This window comes from Siniperca chuatsi, linkage group LG6 (genome assembly GCF_020085105.1).
Source record: "Siniperca chuatsi isolate FFG_IHB_CAS linkage group LG6, ASM2008510v1, whole genome shotgun sequence".
NCBI classification, from domain to species: domain Eukaryota; kingdom Metazoa; phylum Chordata; class Actinopteri; order Centrarchiformes; family Sinipercidae; genus Siniperca; species Siniperca chuatsi.
In genome coordinates, this window is record NC_058047.1 from 3,621,708 (window position 1) to 3,642,500 (window position 20,793).

The 20,793-nt window shown below is 40.2% G+C and overlaps 3 protein-coding genes across 11 annotated transcripts in view; 1 reads left to right on the forward strand and 2 right to left on the reverse strand.

Annotated features, from left to right (window-relative positions):
- Positions 1–3,596, forward strand: part of LOC122878342 (phosphatase and actin regulator 1-like) — a 37,181-nt gene extending 33,585 nt beyond the window's left edge. For 4 of the 6 annotated variants that reach the window (XM_044201045.1, XM_044201046.1, XM_044201043.1 and 1 more), the window contains 2 exons: positions 329–469; positions 1,427–1,712. In XM_044201045.1, the coding sequence (XP_044056980.1) occupies positions 329–469; positions 1,427–1,552 (267 nt within the window). In that variant the 3' untranslated portion in view covers positions 1,553–1,712. Of the gene's footprint in view, positions 1–328; positions 470–1,426; positions 1,713–2,127 lie in introns of those variants that run through there. The other 2 variants (XM_044201044.1, XM_044201042.1) reach the window with 1 other exon arrangement.
- tbc1d7 (TBC1 domain family, member 7) lies at positions 77–10,221 on the reverse strand. 3 transcript variants are annotated; one of them, XM_044201052.1, is made up of 9 exons: positions 9,875–10,219; positions 9,415–9,548; positions 8,985–9,065; positions 7,656–7,846; positions 6,124–6,261; positions 5,264–5,409; positions 4,131–4,260; positions 3,908–4,035; positions 77–417 (listed from the first exon to the last, which is right to left on the reverse strand). In XM_044201052.1, the coding sequence occupies exons 2-8, from the start codon at positions 9,524–9,526 to the stop codon at positions 3,949–3,951; spliced, it is 885 nt and encodes a 294-aa protein (XP_044056987.1). In that variant the 5' UTR covers positions 9,527–9,548; positions 9,875–10,219; the 3' UTR covers positions 77–417; positions 3,908–3,948. The 3 variants fall into 3 exon arrangements, with proteins under 3 accessions (XP_044056987.1, XP_044056986.1, XP_044056985.1); XM_044201051.1 differs by lacking the exon at positions 77–417 and having other exon boundaries at positions 2,420–4,035; positions 10,041–10,221; XM_044201050.1 differs by lacking the exon at positions 77–417 and having other exon boundaries at positions 2,420–4,035.
- Positions 10,222–11,556: 1,335 nt separating this feature from the next.
- Positions 11,557–20,793, reverse strand: part of LOC122878341 (desmoplakin-like) — a 29,397-nt gene continuing 20,160 nt past the window's right edge. Inside the window, exons 23-24 of one of the 2 annotated variants that reach the window (XM_044201039.1) lie at positions 20,772–20,793; positions 11,557–19,243 (exon numbers count right to left, since the gene is read on the reverse strand). The exon at positions 20,772–20,793 is cut by the window's right edge and continues 1,805 nt beyond it. In XM_044201039.1, coding sequence (XP_044056974.1) covers positions 12,185–19,243; positions 20,772–20,793 — 7,081 coding nt within the window. In that variant the 3' untranslated portion in view covers positions 11,557–12,184. The remainder of the gene's footprint in view (positions 19,244–20,771) is intronic. The other variant, XM_044201040.1, reaches the window with a different exon arrangement.

Here is a 20,793-nt window from a genome sequence, read left to right on the forward strand (position 1 = left end):
CGATACGTGCCAAGAATGCACAATTTTGCCTTTTCAACTTAACTTATACAAAGAACAAATAAGAGAAAAGAGGGAGTTTGTGATTATCTTTAATATTTTATTGATTTTAAAACATAATTATATATACATTGCACATAAAAAAAATAGTTTTCCCATATTTTTTACAGCAGCCAAGAGAAATTAAGCAGCTACTTTCCAGTCACAGACATAACCTTCTAACATTAGCTGTCTTTTCCGCACGGACACGTTTCTCAGCATGCATGTTGCAGGGCATTGAGCTAGTTAATACTGACTGGACTGACGGCCCTCCCTTTCTTGCATCCTCTAGCTCAGCCAGAGGCCCACAGTAGAGGAGCTGAGGGAGGCGAAGATCCTCATCCGCTTCAGTGACTATGTGGAGGTTGCGGAGGCTCAGGACTACGACAGAAGAGCAGACAAGCCATGGACTCGCCTTACAGCTGCTGATAAGGTTAACTTAACGCACAACAAATCCAAAGAATGCTTCACTAACTCTGGATTCAAGTAGTCTGTACACACATATATATACATATATATATATATATATATATATATATATATATATATATATATATATATATACATATATATATACATATATATATATATATACACATACATACATACATATATATACACATACATACATACACATATATACACATACATACATACACATATATATACATACATATATATATACATACATATATATATACATACATATACATACATATACATACACATATATATATATATATATATATATATATATATATATATATATATACATATATATATACATATATATATACATACATATATATATATATACATACATATATATATATATATATATATATATATATATATATATATATATATATATATATATATATATACATACATATATATATATATATATACATACATATATATATATACATACATATATATATACATATATATATATATATATATATATATATATATACATATATATATATATATATATATATATATATATATATATATATATATATATATATGTATATATGTATATATATATATATATGTATATATATACATACATACATACATACATATACATATATATATATATATATATATATATATATATATACATATATACATATACATACATATATATATATACATATACATACATATATATATATATACATATACATACATATATATATATATATATATATATATATATACATATACATATACACATATATATATATATATATATATACATATATATATATATATATATATATATATATATATATATATATATATATATATATATATATATATATATATATATATATATATATATATATACACTGTATGTAAATAATTGTGTCTTGTTGTTCAGGCTGCCATCAGGAAGGAGCTGAATGAGTTTAAAAGCACAGAGATGGAGGTGCATGAGTCGAGCCGTCATTTTACCAGGTACGACAAAGTTACACTCACACCGGCTAGCCTTCTGACACAAGACTAAAAGACTATAGCTGACCCCATGAGACTGTAAAGCTCATTACATATCAGACAACTAATTGTGTGACAGATTAAAAATTAAGAGACAATTTTGCTATTCTTAGATAATCACTAGCGGGGCAAAATTGTAAGATGGTACTAGAGTAAAGGCCATGCTGTTAAATCCAAAGGGTTTATCCTCTGTACGATTGCCATTTCAAGACATCTCAGATTACGTCGTTAGACTTTGCTCAGCCTTTATCAGTTTAAGCTGCACTTTTTCAGCCTCAGCTGTACCTACGCTGTGTTCTTGTCATATTGTTCAAACCATAATTGGGAGCAGCCGAGTGTGAAAGCTGTTAAAATTAGTCTCCTAGTTGTAATTCCGAGTCAGGGAATTTCTGACGGCTACAATGTCTCCCACTCGGCAAGGAGCTAGAGAAATGTTAAGAAACTGGGGGCAAAATGGCCGCAGACCCACCAGTGCTGGTATTTGTTGAGATATTTCACTCGGGACCAAAGTGAAAGACCACCCGACACTGCAGAACCTAAAGCCACGCTGCTAGCGTTTCTAAAATGTTACTCCGTTTCTCCCCGCAGGTTTCATCGGCCATAAAATGGTTCAGTCAGATCTCGGCCATGCTTTTATACTCCCACACCGAGCCTCAAGTGTTCAGGCTGCTACCTGCTGCCCTCGTACTGCTAACTGCTACCCTTTCCGGTGTCGACTTCAAACTGACAGACTGGACATGAACACAACCTGTGTGCTGTGGCCATTACAGGAAACGGGAGCAAACACTTTTAGAAGTACAGATGGATTAAACTCTCAACTGGCGTCTCCCATCAGTGGAGATTTTACAGACTTCTTGATATTCAAAAGCTTTTAATTGTCTTTTTTTTATGATGAAGAGGTGGCGATTTGTTTACTTTGCAGCACTTTTGTTTTTGAACAAGGCTTTTGGAAGTCAAACACAGAATCTGTGTCAATTTTGAGGATGGGAATGGTCGGAGGTGAAGATGGGACTGTATTTTTCTTTTTTTTTTACACAGGGATTGTTTTCTTGCCTTTCACCATGTTCTCACTCTCCTTTCTCAACTGGACTTAATCTCTCCATGGGGCGTGCTTGTGTTGGCACAGTTTTATTTCACAGATGAGATCTCAATGATCATTTATCTCATTTTGCCAGAGGAATTAAAATATTTACAACAGTTTATGCTGTTGTAGGCAGCTGAATCTTAAGCCAAAATGTCCTAAAATCCTACTCAAAGTCCCAAAATGCTCTCTGCAAGCCAGTAACAGTAAAAATTAAGATCTCCTAACACATACACACCAATCAACTGAGCAATAATTTCAGATTTTCTCCTCATTTGTCCATCTGTTTATGGGCTGCATTCAAGAGCTCAAAACACTTTCAGACTTCAGATCCCCATTTTAAACCAAAGCAACTTGACTTTCTGTGGAAGTTGCGATCTTGAATGCATCCCAGAGTGACTGCTGTTGACAGTTCAGTAACCCACTGTCACTGTGCCTACAGTATTGTTTACAGGGATTTAAAACTTGCCAAATTGTTTCATTTCATACAGAATATTATTTGTAGACACAGTGAAAAATGTTGCAGAACTATCTGCGGAACTACGAGAAAATACTTCTTTTTTGTATTTAATTTTTTATTGTCTGAGACGAACCTTTGGCGGTACAAAATATGAAAACCCTGCCACCTTACTTTTTGTTGTTTACAGTCCATATTAGGTTCATGAATTGGCAGTTTTGACCATATTATTGGGAGAACTGGTTGATCTGTTGTGTGTGTGTTTATGACTGTGTGTCTGAGTGTGTGTATGCTTATGTACAAGCGTTGGTAATATTACTGTCTCTTGTACGTTTAAAAATGTTTTGAGAGAAAAATATTCTCAGAATTATAAGACTTGTACATAGCAAAGAAAGTAAGCAAGACTTTTCAAATGTTTTTTTTGTAAAGCAGAAAAACTGCATGTGAGTATTTATTGTGAGTCTTCTATGATGTATGCAGTTTCTTAAAGAAAGAAACTTATTAAAAAATAAGTTTATGCTTCCTTGCATTTTTCTAAACAGGTTTTGTGCATTCACATTGGTCAGCTTGAACATCCACTATGTATAGTGGCTGTTTTCAGTGTTCATACATTCAAGTCCTTTCCTCATATAGTTAATCATATTCTTTGGGGAAAGCTGGGAATTGTCTTGTCAATATGAAAAGTCCCCTAGCTTATTGAAAGTAGCCCGTGATGAGTTTTCGGTTCAGTCATGCAGAAACGAATCCCTACTGACACTGAATGCCACAGTCTGTTAGTCTCTCAGTGGAGTTAAGAGCAAGTCCTGGTGCATCCTGGGAAAGCATCTCACCTCTGGGCCCAGATCTCTGTGGCGTGTGGAGCTCCATTTGGCTAAACAGCATGCATTGGAGTGCCGCAATATTTGTGCCACAAGTCAATGGCTTTAGTCACAATGGCGTCTGTGTTTTCCTGTGGTATCTGGGAGGGAAAGTTATTGTGAGGTTTTACAAAGGCACCTACTATGAGGACAAAAACAATGTATTTCTGTTTGGTGGACAATAACATTTACTCACATTGCACAGAAACTTGAGCACGCCTTCAGGCCGGTTGATACCCATCAACATGATCTTGTAGCTGAGCAGAATCTCCAGGGCCACAAACACCAGGATCTTGCAGGAGCCACTGATCACCTTGTCCCACACCCTAAAAACAATCAAAGTTCATTTGACCAGTATGAAGAATTTAAGGTCAACATGAAAAAGGTCTTTTGGATAGAACAGGCTTAAGAAGGATACATCTTCCATTTCTGAAAGCTTGAGAAAAGTGTATTTTTGACCCTTTTAACGCTGCATTCAGACATATGAAAACAAAGGGGCAGGCTGATGCTCACTCAATCTAGCTTTCAATTTCAAGCATGTTTGCAAGGAATCAACCAATTTAAACATTCAACTTTGACTGGGCAGATGTATTCTGCTGTGTATTTGTTTCTTTGGTACTCAAGACAAGTGTTATGGCTTAGTCGTAAGGCACTGCATAAAGTTACAACTTTCTCAATACTAGTACTTCCTTGTGTAGCAGATTTCCACTGAAAATAATTGACATCCTGTTGCTTCTGATCTCTTTGTTGCTGCATGTCTGAATGCACCATAACACCAGGATCAGACTACACAATATCAGCCTGATAATAGCCCAACAGACATGGGGAATCGTAAAAAATAAGTGTTGGGCATGACAAATTTTATCCTGTGTAGTGTGTCATTGTGGAAGCTAACCAATACTTTGTCTATGAAGCGTCACAGATTTGTTTGTTTTTGATAACGTTTACGACTTGCTACATGACACTAACCTTTACGAGCACAAGATATGTAAACATGCTGAAGAGAAAGAGGACCCATTCCTGCCCAATCACTTTTGCAAATCATGCCGGTCATAAAAGACGGCAAGCTACGATTGGTCCGGGTTCAACAAAGTCTGAGATGCCTCTTAGCAAAGTCATGGCAGGAACTTAAAGGGGCAGTTCAACCCAAAATTAAAAATACATATTTATTCTGTGCTATTATTATCTGCTATTTATCCATCTAGATTGTTGACGGCCATAGAGATGTCTGCATCTTTTTAACATAATGGAACGATATGGCACTCAGCGTGTGGTGCTCAAAGTGCCAAAAAAATGTGATCAGGTTTGTCCCATGAACAGTAAACTGACCTCTGCAGGCTGGATTCGGGCAGGCAGCCAGCAAAGCAGCGTCTGAACCAGAGGCTGTAGGGCAGCTGAGTCAGGGCTCCGCTGTTCTTCAGATGGTTCAGCAGTCGAGGTTCCTCCTGACTCAGATAATGCTCCAGGCTCTTTGGCTACACCAGAACAGAACAGGAGGAAACAACAAGTGTTAATTCATAGTGACGCAGATTAAAAAGTAATGTGATCCAAACTCCTGAGTCATAAGAACTTTGTCACATCAATTCTGGCACTTTATAAACTAAATTTACACCAGGATTTCTCATGTGCTTCGTATCTTTCTCATCACTGAGTGCCATGACGCACGTTCAAAACTACACCAGGACTATAAAGAAAATAATTTTCTTTTAAATGAAGAGTAACTCCTGAAAACTTGACTTGCCAATACAAGGACTTCAATTGATTTTGCTTTACAAATTTAGACTCATTCATTCACTCATTTCATTCTGTCAACAATAACACCACTGTTGTGAATTTTAAAACCCTTGTCAACATCCGGTTTTGGGAAACAATATAATCATTGAGGGAAGCACCAACACAATATACAGTATGCTGGGTTTATTTAATCCATGATCAATTAAAAGTTTTCTTGGTAATTAATTTGCTTTTGAGTTTGATGAAAAATTCTTAGATTGAGGTCCACAAACAGGAAATTTCTGAAAGCTCACAGATGAAGGCCACAAGATGTAGCTGAAAGCTCTGAAATATTTCCAGTCAGTGGGGGGGGGGAGCACCTTGTGCTGAGAATTTTTAATCAAACTACTATTTTTAGGCTTGAATATTTGATACTGTTCAAGGGTTTTTTCCTTTAAGATAAATGTAGCACTTACAAGGTGGGGTACTGAGTCTCCAAACTTCGTGTGGAACTGATTGACGAAACACTTGATGAGCCAATAGCAGTCGACAGGATCATCTACGATCTCCTCCATGGCTCGACTGATGGAGAGGAAGTCCTCGTTTTCTTCATCCTGAAACAACACAAGAATAAAGGAAGCAAAGGGAAGTACTAGCAATCTGGGGTTGTGTGGGAGTTGTAGTGTGTCTTGTATTTTAATAAATTATTTGATTTGATCAACTATTTTTCTGTTTGACATTGTATATACAAGCACTGTTCCATCAGAGTTTTGTATTATTTCAAAATAAACTTATAATTACATTCTTCAGACATAAATGACAAGTCAAAAAAGAGACAACTAGATGGATATTTTATTTTTGTAATAGTTAAGCGACATAACAAATTTAAGTAATTGTGAGTTACTTTTTAGGCTAATACATAGTTTCAAAGACAAAACACTACACAGCTCTACACTAAGGCCGACATATTCCCACTGCCAAATGTAATTCTATGAGGTTTCCCTATTTAATGATGGTCCCAAATACATCTACTTAGTGGGTTACTTATGTGGAACTGAAAACACAAAGGGTTTTTGTGGTAAAGATTGTAAGTGATTTCCTAACATAAATCTGAACATCACATGCTTACAGTATTACCAGCAATGTGGTAAACAGTCATTTTCCACTCAGGCTTCAGGATCCTATAATTATGAATTCATAATGAAAAGCTTGGTGCTAACTTAAAATATTCGTGGGCTGCTTAAAGAGGGAGCTTTCCATTAATTGCAGCAACTTCGTCAAGCCACAGTATGAGGCATGGTTTGTCATTTCAATGAGACTTTAGTCATTTGATGGTACCAGAACCATTAACAGATGTGAATATATTTTTACAAAACAATCAGACTATGCTTGCATTACTATCAGCTCCTAAAAACAAAACATATCAGTGATCAGACTCACATTGTTATTATGTAATCTTGATGAAATGTAGCAAAAATCCTCATACAGGCATTTAAAGAGATGCAAACAAGGAAAAATAATACAGATGCAGAGTTGAATAAATCCAGCACCAGGACACACATTAACACACATTCTCAGACAATTGTCATATTGTCTGGGAGGTTGGTGTGTTACATGTAAAAATGTTAATATGAGTGCTTTTAAATACAATAAATAAAATTGAATCGATAGTTAAATTGTCTTGGTGGATTCCTGCTGACAGTCAAGGCCTGATAGATTTTGAACTCCAAACCCCTACACCTCAGTTCGCTCACATTTCTGGTCCTACAACCTCCCACTTGGGGTTGCATCAGTATCACATTCCCATTTTATTCTCTAATTAGTTCTGCATAAGACAGCTGAGCATCTAAAACACAACTGTTATATCAAATCCTCCATGGATGGTTCAGCACAACCTTTGATCAAGTTGCCAGCTGGTGCTGCTTTTCACAATACGTAATCTAATGTTTTTCTGATGCTTTATCAGTCTCAATTATGACAATATTACTCTAGGTGTGCTTCATCATACCGGGGCTGAGGTCTCAGAGCACCATGGGAGCACCTGGCTCTCCAGCTGGAACATGCGCAGGTAGACGTGGGTGGAGGATGTGGAAGAGTTGATGTATCTCATCACCTCCAGAGCCTCCAGGATGTCCTGGTACTGCTCCTTCCTGTAGCCTCCCACCAGAGCATGAGAGTCACTGTGGGGAGGTAGGATGCCTGCAGGAACAGGAGGGTTTGTTTAGCATCATCACACTTTACATTACTGAGCAGATTATCCCTCTAGACCCCAAGGCGCCCATTCTATATTTAACTATAGCGCCCGGGAGAGCCCGTCATTTTAAAATCATTCCCAGTGTATCAAAACACGGAAAATAAAGTCCTGAGCTTTGTGCTGTAGATACTTTAAGTTGTCATCAATAACCAGAACCGGAAATATACATCCTAACGTTGAGATCTATGATTTTTTTTTTGCGGATTTCTACCCAGTTTCCACTTGTAGGCTAAAAAGCTAAACTAAGCGCCCCTGTCTTTATAATCTTACGGATGCCGTAAGATTGTGTTGTGAGAGAGATCCTGACCCACAGTGCAATGTGGAAAGCAACACAGACTCTCACTGCTGGAGACGGACACTGTTCAGGGGGCAGTGCGCTGAAGACCCGGTAGGGAGGACTGACCGGGTCGCAGCGACTTTTCCACATAGAAATTCTGCAATTTGTTCTTATATAAGTTGCCAAAGACAAAACCTACTACCACATTTCTGTTGTTTGTTTTTAGAATTGCTGTGTGGGTTGGGAAGAGTGGGACATTTCTCTTATATTTTGAAAGCCTAGCGTTATCCAAGCATCTGTTTTGTTGTCAGACTGAATATTGACTCACAAAGGAAACGGAGAGAAATGTTGTGGACCACATATTCATTATAAAATTGAGCTGAAGTTACTTTCTCTTCTTTTAGATAGACTGAAATGCATTTCTCATTGAATGTTTTGATTGTATGGCATAATTATATATTCATTTCATGTAGGCCTTCACCTAAATAAAAATAGGGTGTGATTATACGCTATGATCTGCTGACAAAGCAGATGGGGAGAAATGTTGTAGATCATATTCTTGTTGTAAAATTGATTTGGAATTACTTTATCTTCGTTTAGAATCCATTGCATCTCATTGAATATTTTGATTGTTTGGCATCATTACAGTTATTCATTTCATATTATGTAGGCTACACCTAAGTAAAAATAGTCTACATAGGATGTTATTGTAAGCTATTATTGGTTCACTTTGCGTACAGTTTGTAGGGACTTGCAGTTGTGATAATAAAGTTTCTTACGAAGAAAAAAAAGTGTGTGTGTCTTACCCAACAATACCTTCCACACATGGATCCTATACATGGAGGGGAGGGGGAACCTCTGACTGAAGGTGCTCAGCTTTTCTAAATCTGTTAAAACAGTGAAAACATTTGTAACAGGGCAAGAACTGACTTACATACATCAAAATTCAACCACAAACTGATGAGAAATATTGTTTAAGCAGTTGGTGGGAATAACAATCCATAGCACAATATATCCTGGTACAATCTATTGTAATGTGTTATTGATACACTGGCGCCAATAGGTGTTACCTGCTGAATGTATTACTGGCTGTATCATGAGTCTTATTAACATTACTGATGGTAAGTTCTCGTTAACAACTCCAATACTGTCCCTAAACCAATTTCAACCAGCATGTAAGCTATGTTTATACAGAAATGTCCCCCTGTGTGTTGGTAAATACGAACTGTTACCTACCCAGAGGATTATCCTTGAGCAGTATTTCCAGTGATTTCTTCTCCTCCACTCCTCTGAAGCCCACTTTCTCATAGTATGCAGAGCGGAAATTTCTCTGAGGGTCGTCAGCCATACTTTGACCTGGTCAGTGACACCTACACAGTATTTCCAAAAACGTTAAGAGTGTAGTTTTACACGAACGTCACATTAGCTGTGGCATAAAGAGGCAAAACGCTGCCAAAGACTAAAACATGACCACAACAATTGGTCCGTATCTTACTTTTACTTATGTTGAGCGCAGATGTTGAATATTGGTTTATGTCATTACAGTGCGTTACAGCAACACACCAGTATGCAGCTAACGTTAGTTTAGGGGGGAAAACATTGTAAATTACAACACGTGTAGGTTGCTAAATGAGTGATAGCTGAATGTTGTTAAATTACTTGCTACTCCTACCTTGCACTGGTGTGTTTCACTTACCCACAGCTTTAAGCTAGTTAGCTGACGCTAGCTTACTACATAACTTCAGCCTTTACCGTTAGCTACAGAGCCGAACAAGTACGAAGTGTTCGTAACGTTAACTGTAAAATTAACGGCAAGACCAGGTTAAGGGACATTTAGGTGGACGTTCTTGCGAACCACATACCAAAAATAAACTGACGACTTGGTCCGCTACATGCTAACAACTGTTGTTGTTGTTGTTATCGAAACACTTCCGGGTAGCACTGTCGAAATAAAATAGTAGTTGTAGAAGTGAAATAAAAAATGGCTATGTCTGATCCACATTTCCGTGTAGAAGGTGGCGGTGATGCATCAATAAACTGTATGCCAACCGCCGTAAAAGAACAACAACAAGAAAAATTGCTACTGCAAAAAATACTCCAAGACCGACTCGTTAAGGTTAAATCCTAAAAATCAATCCATCAATCAATCAAACTTTATTTCTATAGCACCTTCCAACAACCGAAACTGAACCAAAGTGCTGTACAACATTAAAAACAAGATTAAAAAAATGATAATAATAATAATAATAATAACAAATAATAATAAAAGTACAAAAATGTGTGGCCTATTTCCAATAATTTATTTAGTTTAAACACAATGGCGCACTTCTGTTTAAAGGCAGAAAAATGTTCCTAAAAAAAAAAGAAAGTGACTCATAAACATAATTTCTTCATTCTCTAGCTCTCTCTTGGTCTGAGCTGGGGGGGCAACTTTGTGTTTACAAACAGCAACTTACAAATCCTACTTATTATGCCTTTAAAGGCACGTTTATTATTTGATACTGCCTAGAGTATTAGTATAAAAATCAACTCAACCACAATATTTCACCCCTGAAATGTCTTTCTCACACTCCAAAGCAAACAAATGATAAAAGGTCCAAATACGCTTTTATTTTGAAGGTAACGTCAAAGCAAAGCAGTGTCATGTCCTGCTACCTCCATTTGTAGCCTACTGTTTTTCTGAGGAAAGGTCATTAAACCATAGCCTCAGTTTTTGTTTTATTTAACTTTGGGACTCTTTGTAATACAAATACACACTAGACCTTAGATAACACTTGACCAACTTAACCATAAGAGGTCTACTTTCTGGGGAAACTGCGTTAAATATGTTTTCTTTATCTACTCTATTTGCACTCAAGGAAGTCGTGGGCATAGCCGATAGATGTCCAAAATGCCCATATTTAACCAGCAGCAAGGCCTACATGTATGTCTGTCAGTCAACATCAGATTTGGTTTGAGGAAAGATAAAACATTTCTGAAGTTTATTACCTGGAGAAACCTAAAACAAGTCAGTAAACATGATATGAAATGTTAAATGACTTCCAATCAATTTGGTCAAATTGAAAACATGATACCAATGCATACATTTTGTTTAAGCATATTTAGCTTTCATTTTAGAATTATTGTCCTTAACATTTCACTTGATTACTTGACCAAACTGAAACAATATTTCCCAAAAGTATTCTTTTGTATGATTATAGGCTTTTATAGAGGCTTTAAATAGAGATTTACATTTTAGTATTATTTTATACTGGTCCCCTTCGAGTTGTGGACTCTTACAACAACTACCTGCAAACTGAGGAATAACTATGATATCTTACATGTAACATGTAGTTTTGATTCTGCAAGACCATGAATAAGAACAGTCATGAATCCATATGAGCAAAAGACTCAAAGGTTAGCTTTTATTTTGAGATATTGAGAAACTTACAAAACCGGAAGCACTAAATAGAAATAAACCGGTGAAATAGAAAATGGTTAACAACTGATTCAGTTAAAAAAAAAAAAAATGTAGTCAATATGTAACCCAACCTTGCATCTCTCACCTCACAAAACATACATTAACACCATTATCTTACCAATGCAAAGCTTAAAAAGAAATTACATTTCATGAAGATTTAGAAAAATATATTTGAAATATGTGTATGTAAGAATATGGCAATTTCTATGCCTATTTTAGGGGCACCAACAATTATATTAATATACATTTTATTTTCAATCCAAATACCTTACGATGGCTGCCATTACTACTTTAGTCAATTTCCACAAAAATATCTTGGTAGTGTTCATTTTCATGATCATTTGAGCTATAGCATTTTAAAAGCATAACAACACCAAAGCTAAAATCTGAAACTATGCAAAAAGCTTAAGAACATTATCTTTGAAGAACATTATCTTTGAATTTTTCTCCTCATATACAAAACACACATTTTCTTTTCTGAACAATCAAAATACTCTTAACAAATTCTGATTCATTTGCAAGAAAAGAGCAGCACCTTTTCTTGATTTATTTGGTGGAGGAGAAGGTGGTGAAGCTAGAAAGACTGTAGCGACTAGTTGATGAGGAGTTGGGGGAGCCTAAGTCCACACTGCTCCTGCGGGAGCTTCGTCGTGAGCCACTCCTGGAGCCAGTGGTGGATCCTGGGGCAGAGGAGACACTGTAAGGACTGCTGATCCCTCTGGAAGACACAGATGATGCCTGGAGCATTTTTACCCCACTGCCTTCCTCCACCAGGCAACTATCCAGAGCCTCCTTGTAAGAGATCTTAAGTTTGCTCTTGGGGCAGGTCAGGTTCTTTGTGTGGTGTCTGATGTCTTGGAGCCTCTGAGCTGCTCTCCCATCCAGCCAGTCCATTTTCAAAGCATCTTCTATGGTTCTTCTACAGCCCATTTCTGGGTCATAAAGCCCCCCTGTTACAAACTGGAACTCCATGAACCTCTGCCCTGCCTCATATGGCAGCCACATCTCCTTCATGGCCTCAGCAGCAGACATCTTCTTCCTGGTTTTTACATCCTCAAAGCCAATGTAGGCTTTCTGGGCAGGCTTGAGCTTAAGGGCCATGTCGTCATTTATTATGCCCAGGCGGGAGGCCTCTTGGATGCTGAGCCTACGGCCATTTGTGGGATTGATGATTCCTCCAGTGCAGGCCTGGGCCTCCAGCAGTCTCTGGGCAGTGATGGAATCCACCAGACCACGATTTAGAGCCTCAGTGATGGATATCTTCTCTACAGTCTCTGTGTCAAAGATGGCACCCACAGGTTCCTGTTCACCCAGTGTTACAACAGGGGAGGCCAGAGTGATAGATACACTGGATATATTGCGAAGGGAGTCAAGTGAGTCTCGGTCTACACTCCTGATTGCGGCACTTCGCTCTGTGACAGTGGTAGTTCTTGTTGTGGTCATCTTGGCGAGAGTAGGTGATAAGGGTCTTGACAGGACTGATGATGATGACGATGTCACTGACGATGGAACTGAGGCTTCTGATTTTCTTAAAGTTGATGTTGATGTCACTGTACCCAAAGATGCCGATGTTCTTGAAGTTAATGATGATGATTTCACTGAAGATGTACCTGAGGCTGCTGATGGTCTTGAAGTTGATGATGATGATAAAGATGATGATCCATGTTTGGTCTTGTTGGTGATGATATCTGCAAATTGAGTAAGTGTGATGATACGCGATCGGTACTTATCTAGAACTGATTGATCAATTACTCGCTTTTCAAGCAGCTCAGTAATGTCATACTGTCTTCCAGTCTTCCTGTCAATGATAACAAACCGAGTGGAACCATCTGGTGCAGTGATAGTGATCTCTTCCCACTCACACTCTTGCTCAGACAGCTCCAGGAAGGTGTCGTAGTCAATATACCCTTTGTCATATGCTTCACGTACCGACATCTCTTTATTAGTCTCTGGGTCCACAATTATCACTCTCCTCTTTCTCAGAGTGTTCTTCAGAGTTGAATCTAGCTTTTTCTTGTCCATGATAGGCAAAAGTATGAGGCCAGTTTTCTTATCTGTGATACAGCGTTTCTTAAGCTCCTGATAGGTTAGGTTTTCCTCTGTGTTAGGGTCAAAGAAACCCTTAGTATCAACACTCTGAGCAGTCAGGATCTTGTTCATTTCATTATCAAAGTAACCTCTCTTGTAGGCTACGTTCACGTCAATACGATGGCTGTGTTCAGGATCAATGATACCACCGCTGGCAATCTGGGCCTCTAGTAGACGGATGCCATGACCTTTCTCCACTAGACCTCTCTCTATGGCCTGAAAGAGGGAGATAATCTTGTCGGTACCAGGCAGTTTGTAACCGGTCACAGCCCTCTCTGCTGATAGCAGGTTATCCTTAAACTCTGGCCCAAACAGTCTTTTATTGTAGGCGTCACTTACAGTCAGGTAAAGGTTGTTGACAGGATCAACTATAAAGCCTGAGGCAGCCTGGGCCTCAAGCAGTTCCAGAGTGGTCCCAGGTCGCAACAGTCCATCTTTCATGGCCTGATATATGGGCATCACCTTATCACTGGCCTCATCATAAACTCCTGCTATGCAGGTAGAACCTCTCAGGTAGGAGTGGAGGCGGTCTTCAATGTCCTGGCTTGTCAATCTGCCCTCCCTCAGTTGGTCCATATCAGACCATTCCAGCAGCTTTGCATCCACTAGATCAATGACTGACACCTGTCCCCTGAGCCCCTGGACAGTTAATGGCTTTTTAGGTTCAGGGAGAAGCAGAAGACCTGTGCTTGGATCTGCTTTGCATTTCTTCTTCAGAGATACATAGGTACTTGCTTGTTGGGTGTCTGGGTCCAGATAACACTCAGGATACTGATTGAGGGCCTGGTATAAGTCCTCATCTATGAGATCCCTATTCATGGCAATGTCTTTGGGTAGGAATACACCCAGGGCAGGGTCCAAAATACCCCCTACAGACTCTTGAGCCTGAAGTATACGTAGAGCTGTGTCCTTGTTAATTAATCCCTTCTTCATGGCCTGGCCAGCTGACAGGAGCTTGGAAGTATTTGGATCTCTGTAACCTATAGCAGCAGCCTCAGCTGCAAACAACTTTGATTCATCCTCCTTATCCACTACTCCTCTAGCACATGCTTCTTTTACTGTTAGTTTCTGATTAGTTCTGGGGTCAATGATTTGGCCCGTGGCTGCCTGAGCATCTAGTAGCATGTCAGCACTGTCAGAAGACATAATTTTCAGTTTCTTTGCCTCTGTAAAGGACATTTTCCTTAAAGGTCCAGCTGCAACACCGGCAATTGACCCTGTCCCCTTCAGAAAGACCTTCTTATCCACAGACACCTCTGATACAGTTTTCTCCCCCTTCATTAGTTGGTTAAATGTTGGTTTGTCCAGGACCCCACATTCAAGCAACTGCTGTGCTGTTACTGTCTTACGGACACCATCAAAGAGTAGTTTGGAGGGGTCAACCTTCTCAGAGACTGGCAGAAGTAGCAGACCTGTGTGAGGCTCTGTCTTGCATCTTTCCTTTAAAGCCCCATAGCTGACATCATGCTCAGTTTCTGGGTCAAGGTAGGAAGCAGGATTCTGCTTTAGAGCATCATGGAGGTTTTCATCCAAAAGGTTGCGTTTGATAGCTGTGTCTTTAGGTAGGAACACACTGAGATTGGGATCTAGAATGCCTCCCACAGACTCTTGGGCCTGCAGCAGACGTAACCCAGTCTTCCTGTCAATTAGTCCTTTCTTCATGGCCTCAAACACTGAGAGAGGCTTAGCTGTGCTAGGATCCTTGTATCCCACAGAAGCAGCCTCTGCTGCCAATAATCTGTCTCGATCCCTAATATCCACCACCCCTCTGGCACATGCCTCCTCTACTTTCAGCTTCTGACTGGTTTTAGGGTCAATGATGTGGCCTGTGGCAGCCTGGGCTTCCAGTAGCAAGTCTGCACTATCTTCGGACAGGAGCTTCTGTTTCTTGGCCTCTGACAATGACATTTTGCCTTGACGTCCAGCTACCACCCCAGCAATGGGTCCAGTCCCCTTTAGATAAACCATCTTTTCCACAGACACTGCTGGGACAGTTTTCTCCCCTTTCACTAGCTGGTTAAATGTTGGCTTGTCAAGGACTCCACATTCAAACAACTGCTGTGCTGTTACTGGCTTGCGGACACCATCAAACATCAGTTTGGAAGGGTCTTTCCTCTCAGTGATTGGCAGAAGTATCAGGCCTGTGTGAGACTCTGTTTTGCATCTTTTCTTTAAAGCCCCATAGCTGGCATCACGCTCAGTGTCTGGGTCGAGGTAACACTCAGGCCTCTTGTTTAGAGCATGACAGAGGTCCTCATCCAAAAGGTTGCGCTCGATAGCTGTGTCTCTAGGAAGGAACACACTGAGGTTGGGATCTAGAATGCCGCCTGCAGACTCCTGGGCCTGCAGCAGACGTAGTCCAGTCTTCCTGTCAATTAATCCCTTCTTCATTGCGTCAAACACTGAAAGAAGCTTAGCTGTGCTAGGATCCTGGTAGCCCACAGCAGCAGCTTCTGCTGCTAAGAGTCTATCTCGATCCCTATTGTCCACCACTCCTCTGGCACATGCTTCCTCTACTGTCAGCTTCTGATTGGTTGTGGGGTCAATAATGTGGCCTGTGGCTGCCTGGGCATCCAGTAGCAAATCTGCACTATCTGGGGGCATGAGCATCTGTTTTTTGGCCTCTGATAAAGACATTTTCCCTAAAGGTCCAGCTGCCACACCAGCAATTGATCCGGTCCCCTTTAGAAAGACCTTCTTATCCACCGACACCTCTGGGACAGTTTTCTCCCCCTTCACTAGCTGGTTAAATGTTGGCTTGTCAAGAACTCCACATTCAAACAACTGCTGTGCTGTTACTGGCTTACGGACACCATCAAACATCAGTTTGGAAGGGTCTTTCCTCTCAGTGATTGGCAGAAGTATCAGGCCTGTGTGAGACTCTGTTTTGCATCTTTTCTTTAAAGCCCCATAGCTGGCATCACGCTCAGTGTCTGGGTCGAGGTAACACTCAGGCCTCTTGTTTAGAGCATGACAGAGGTCCTCATCCAAAAGGTTGCGCTCGATAGCTGTGTCTCTAGGAAGGAACACACTGAGGTTGGGATCTAGAATGCCGCCTGCAGACTCCTGGGCCTGCAGCAGACGTAGTCCAGTCTTCCTGTCAATTAATCCCTTCTTCATTGCGTCAAACACTGAAAGAAGCTTAGCTGTGCTAGGATCCTGGTAGCCCACAGCAGCAGCTTCTGCTGCTAAGAGTCTATCTCGATCCCTATTGTCCACCACTCCTCTGGCACATGCTTCCTCTACTGTCAGCTTCTGATTGGTTGTGGGGTCAATGATGTGGCCTGTGGCTGCCTGGGCATCCAGTAGAAAATCTGCACTATCTGGGGGCATGAGCATCTGTTTTTTGGCCTCTGATAAAGACATTTTCCCTAAAGGTCCAGTTGCCACACCAGCAATTGATCCGGTCCCCTTTAGAAAGACCTTCTTATCCACAGACACCTCTGGGACAGTTTTCTCTCCCTTCATTAGTTGGTTAAATGTTGGTTTGTCCAGGACCCCACAATCAAGCAACTGCTGTGCTGTTACTGGCTTGCGGACACCATCAAACATCAGTTTAGAAGGGTCTTTCCTCTCAGCGATTGGCAAAAGTAGCAGACCTGTGTGAGGCTCTGTCTTGCATCTTTTCTTCAAAGCCCCATAGCTGACATCATGCTCAGTTTCCGGGTCAATGTAACACTCTGGACTCTGGTTTAGAGCTTGACGGAGGTTTTCATCCAAAAGGTTGCGTTTGATAGCTGTGTCTCTAGGTAGGAACACACTGAGGTTGGGATCTAGAATGCCTCCCACAGACTCTTGGGCCTGCAGCAGGCGTAGCCCAGTCTTCCTGTCAATTAGTCCTTTCTTCATGGCCTCAAACACTGAGAGAGGCTTGGCTATGCTAGGATCCTTGTATCCCACAGCAGCAGCCTCTGCTGCCAATAATCTGTCTCGATCCCTAATATCCACCACCCCTCTGGCGCATGCCTCCTCTACTGTCAGCTTCTGATTGGTTCTGGGGTCAATGATGTGACCTGTGGCAGCCTGGGCTTCCAGTAGCAAATCTGCACTATCTTCAGACAGAAGCATCTGTTTCTTGGCTTCTGACAAAGACATTTTGCCTTGACGTCCAGCTACAACCCCAGCAATGGGCCCAGTCCCTTTCAGATTAATGTTTTTGTCTACAGACACCTCTGGGACAGTTTTCTTCCCCATTTCTAGATTTTTAAATGTTGGCTTGTCCAGGACACCACAATCAAGCAGCTGCTTGGCTGTGGCAGGTTTCCGAACACCATCAAAGACAAGTTTGGAGGGGTCTACCTTCTCAGGGATAGGAAGAAGCAGAAGGCCTGTGTGTGGCTCTACCTTACATCTCCTCTTCATTGACATATAGGTTACACCCTCCTCACTTTCTGGGTCCAGGTAGAGCTCAGGCCTCTTATTCAGAGCACGATATATGTCATCATCAATTAGGTTACGCTCAATGGCTGTGTCTTTGGGAAGGAACACACTGAGTACGGGATCTAGGATGCCCCCCGCAGACTCCTGGGCTTGTAGCAGACGCAGTGTTGTGTTCCTGTCAATCAGTCCCTTCTTCATGGCCTGAAATACTGAAAGGGGTTTGCTTGTGCCAGGACCACTATATCCTACAGCTGCAGCTTCTGCTGCTAGCAACCTCTCTCTGTCCTCTTCATCTATCACACCTTGATTACATGCCTCTTCAACTGTCAACTTCTGATTAGTTCTGGGGTCAATTATGTGGCCCGTGGCAGCCTGAGCATCCAGCAGCAGGTCAACGCTATCTGATGGCAGGAGATTCTCTTTCTTGGCTTCAGTGAAAGTCATTTTGGATAGGGGACTAGTAAGAGACCCTGAACCTTTCGGAACTTCAATTACCACCCCAGCTATTGGGCCTGTTCCTTTTAGACTGATTTTTTTGTCAACAGACACATCAGGGACAGTCTTATGCCCCTTCACAAGCTGGCTGAATGTTGGTTTGTCCAAAACACCACAGTCAAGCAACTGGTTTGCTGTGACTGTTTTGCGAACTCCATCAAAAACCACAGTGGAGGCATCCAAGGTTGGGGGCTCTCTAACGTTCTTCAGCTCAGTTTCCATGGTTTGTCTGACAATGGTCACCTCTCGCAGTTCTTTCTGGATGGCTGACAGCCTACTTTTATATGTCTCCTCAAGCTCCCTGAGTTCCCTCATCAGCCTCTCTATCTCACTTTTCAAAGAGTTCTTTTCCCTCTCCATACGTTCCTTGTCTGTGTCATATTGTCTGATCAGGCCCTGCTTACTATCATACTGGTCCTTCCAGTAACCTAAATCCCTCTTCACCCTCTCATTCTCCTCCTGTAGACGTTGCTTATTGCGAAGCTCAGACTCTAGGGACAGTTTAATGCGACTGAGTTCCTCCTCTAGCCTTTGGAGGCGATCTTTGTCCATTTCTGACAATTGCAGTTTCAGCAACAGAGCATCTCTCTCTGTCACAATCTCACTGTACTGGGACTGAATGGACTGCATCATGGCTGTTGTCTGCAGAAAGAATAGAGGGAAAAAAGCAGAGAAAGAGCAGAGAGTTAGTCAACTCAGAAATAAATTGATAAATTTACTGTATATCAAGAATCATACATTTCTTTTCAGAATTTTACAACATGGTACACAATCATACAATCAATGACACTTGGATAGAACTGGTTTGGATCGAAATAAAATTGAAATCACAATCAGAAATTATCATGCTACTATCAAAATGAACTGCACCTCAACCCCAGTAAATGTGTACTTGTGCTAGTAAACCTTAATGGTAAACTTTAATACTATCAAGGAGAACAGCACACATACTTGCTCTATTACTTTTTTCTAGTGGCAGAATACTGAAAGGAGGTCCAACATTTTGGCTCACAGCTTAATTAAGAGCAACAGAAGTGATGTCGCAAATTGATTCTGTTCTTGCTGTAGCTCCTGTCTTTATGTCCTGCATCTGTATTCCTTTAAAATGTGACAAAACAGACTAAACCACAATATGGCACAGTGTTAAATGTATAACAACTGAATAAACCAAAAGCTGTTATTGATTATAATAATAGTCAAAACACATAAATAGCAAGTCTGTGTGCGTTCCCCCAAAATATAATTTGCTTTTAGTTAGCAATGTATTATGCAAACTGCTATTTCCCTTCAGAAAAACATGGAGAAAAAGATATCAGACAATGTCTTACAAGACTGGGAAGTAAAAGTATATAGGTAATGGCATTACAGTAGTACATTTTTAAAGAAACTTATCCAGTAGAAAAAAATACTATAATTTCAAAAACCTATTGATTTTCATTGTGAAATCAACCTTCCCAATCCTGCAGACAATCCTGCAAACTATATTGAAACTACATTGTGTATAGCAACTACAACTACAAAATAAGCAGACCAACTATTTGAACTATTACTTTGTTCAAATTGAAATAGTTACTATCTACATTCTGTAAATTTGCAAAACAGCACAAGTAGGTAATGCCAACAGACGGGTGCCAATCTTGACTGGTCTAACATTGCAAGAAGAGGTGCTTCAAATACTGAAATAAATTGTGGATATTTTAAGTGCATAGCAGTGCTGTTTTTACAAGTTTTCAAAATGTGTCTTAAAGACCATTACGATGCAGCAATATGATACAATAATAATCAAACTGTATTAGCCCAAAAGGACCAGCAGTAATGATGTCATTGTTGATCATTCTGAGCAAAAGAAGTAAAGGCAAAAAAGCATGCAGACAGCACATCTTTGCAGTGTGGGCAGGGAGACAGTGGGTTTTGGGAGTTCAGCAGGCAGAGAGGCACAGATTATGGTTGCATGAAAGTGATTGACATGCAAGTTTATTCAAACACATACTGATGTATGTGTTCAAATCAGAGCTACCAAGTGGGAGGCATCCAAAGGGGATCTAGAGGTGTTCCAGCATGCAAGCTAAAGTTTGGCTACAAACAGTCATAGCTATTTGATTGATCCAAATTAGGACTCTGATTTGGAAAGATGAGAGTAGTCCAGGGTAAGTGCCAAACTTCCATGTACCTCGGTGGCCTGCTTTTGTATT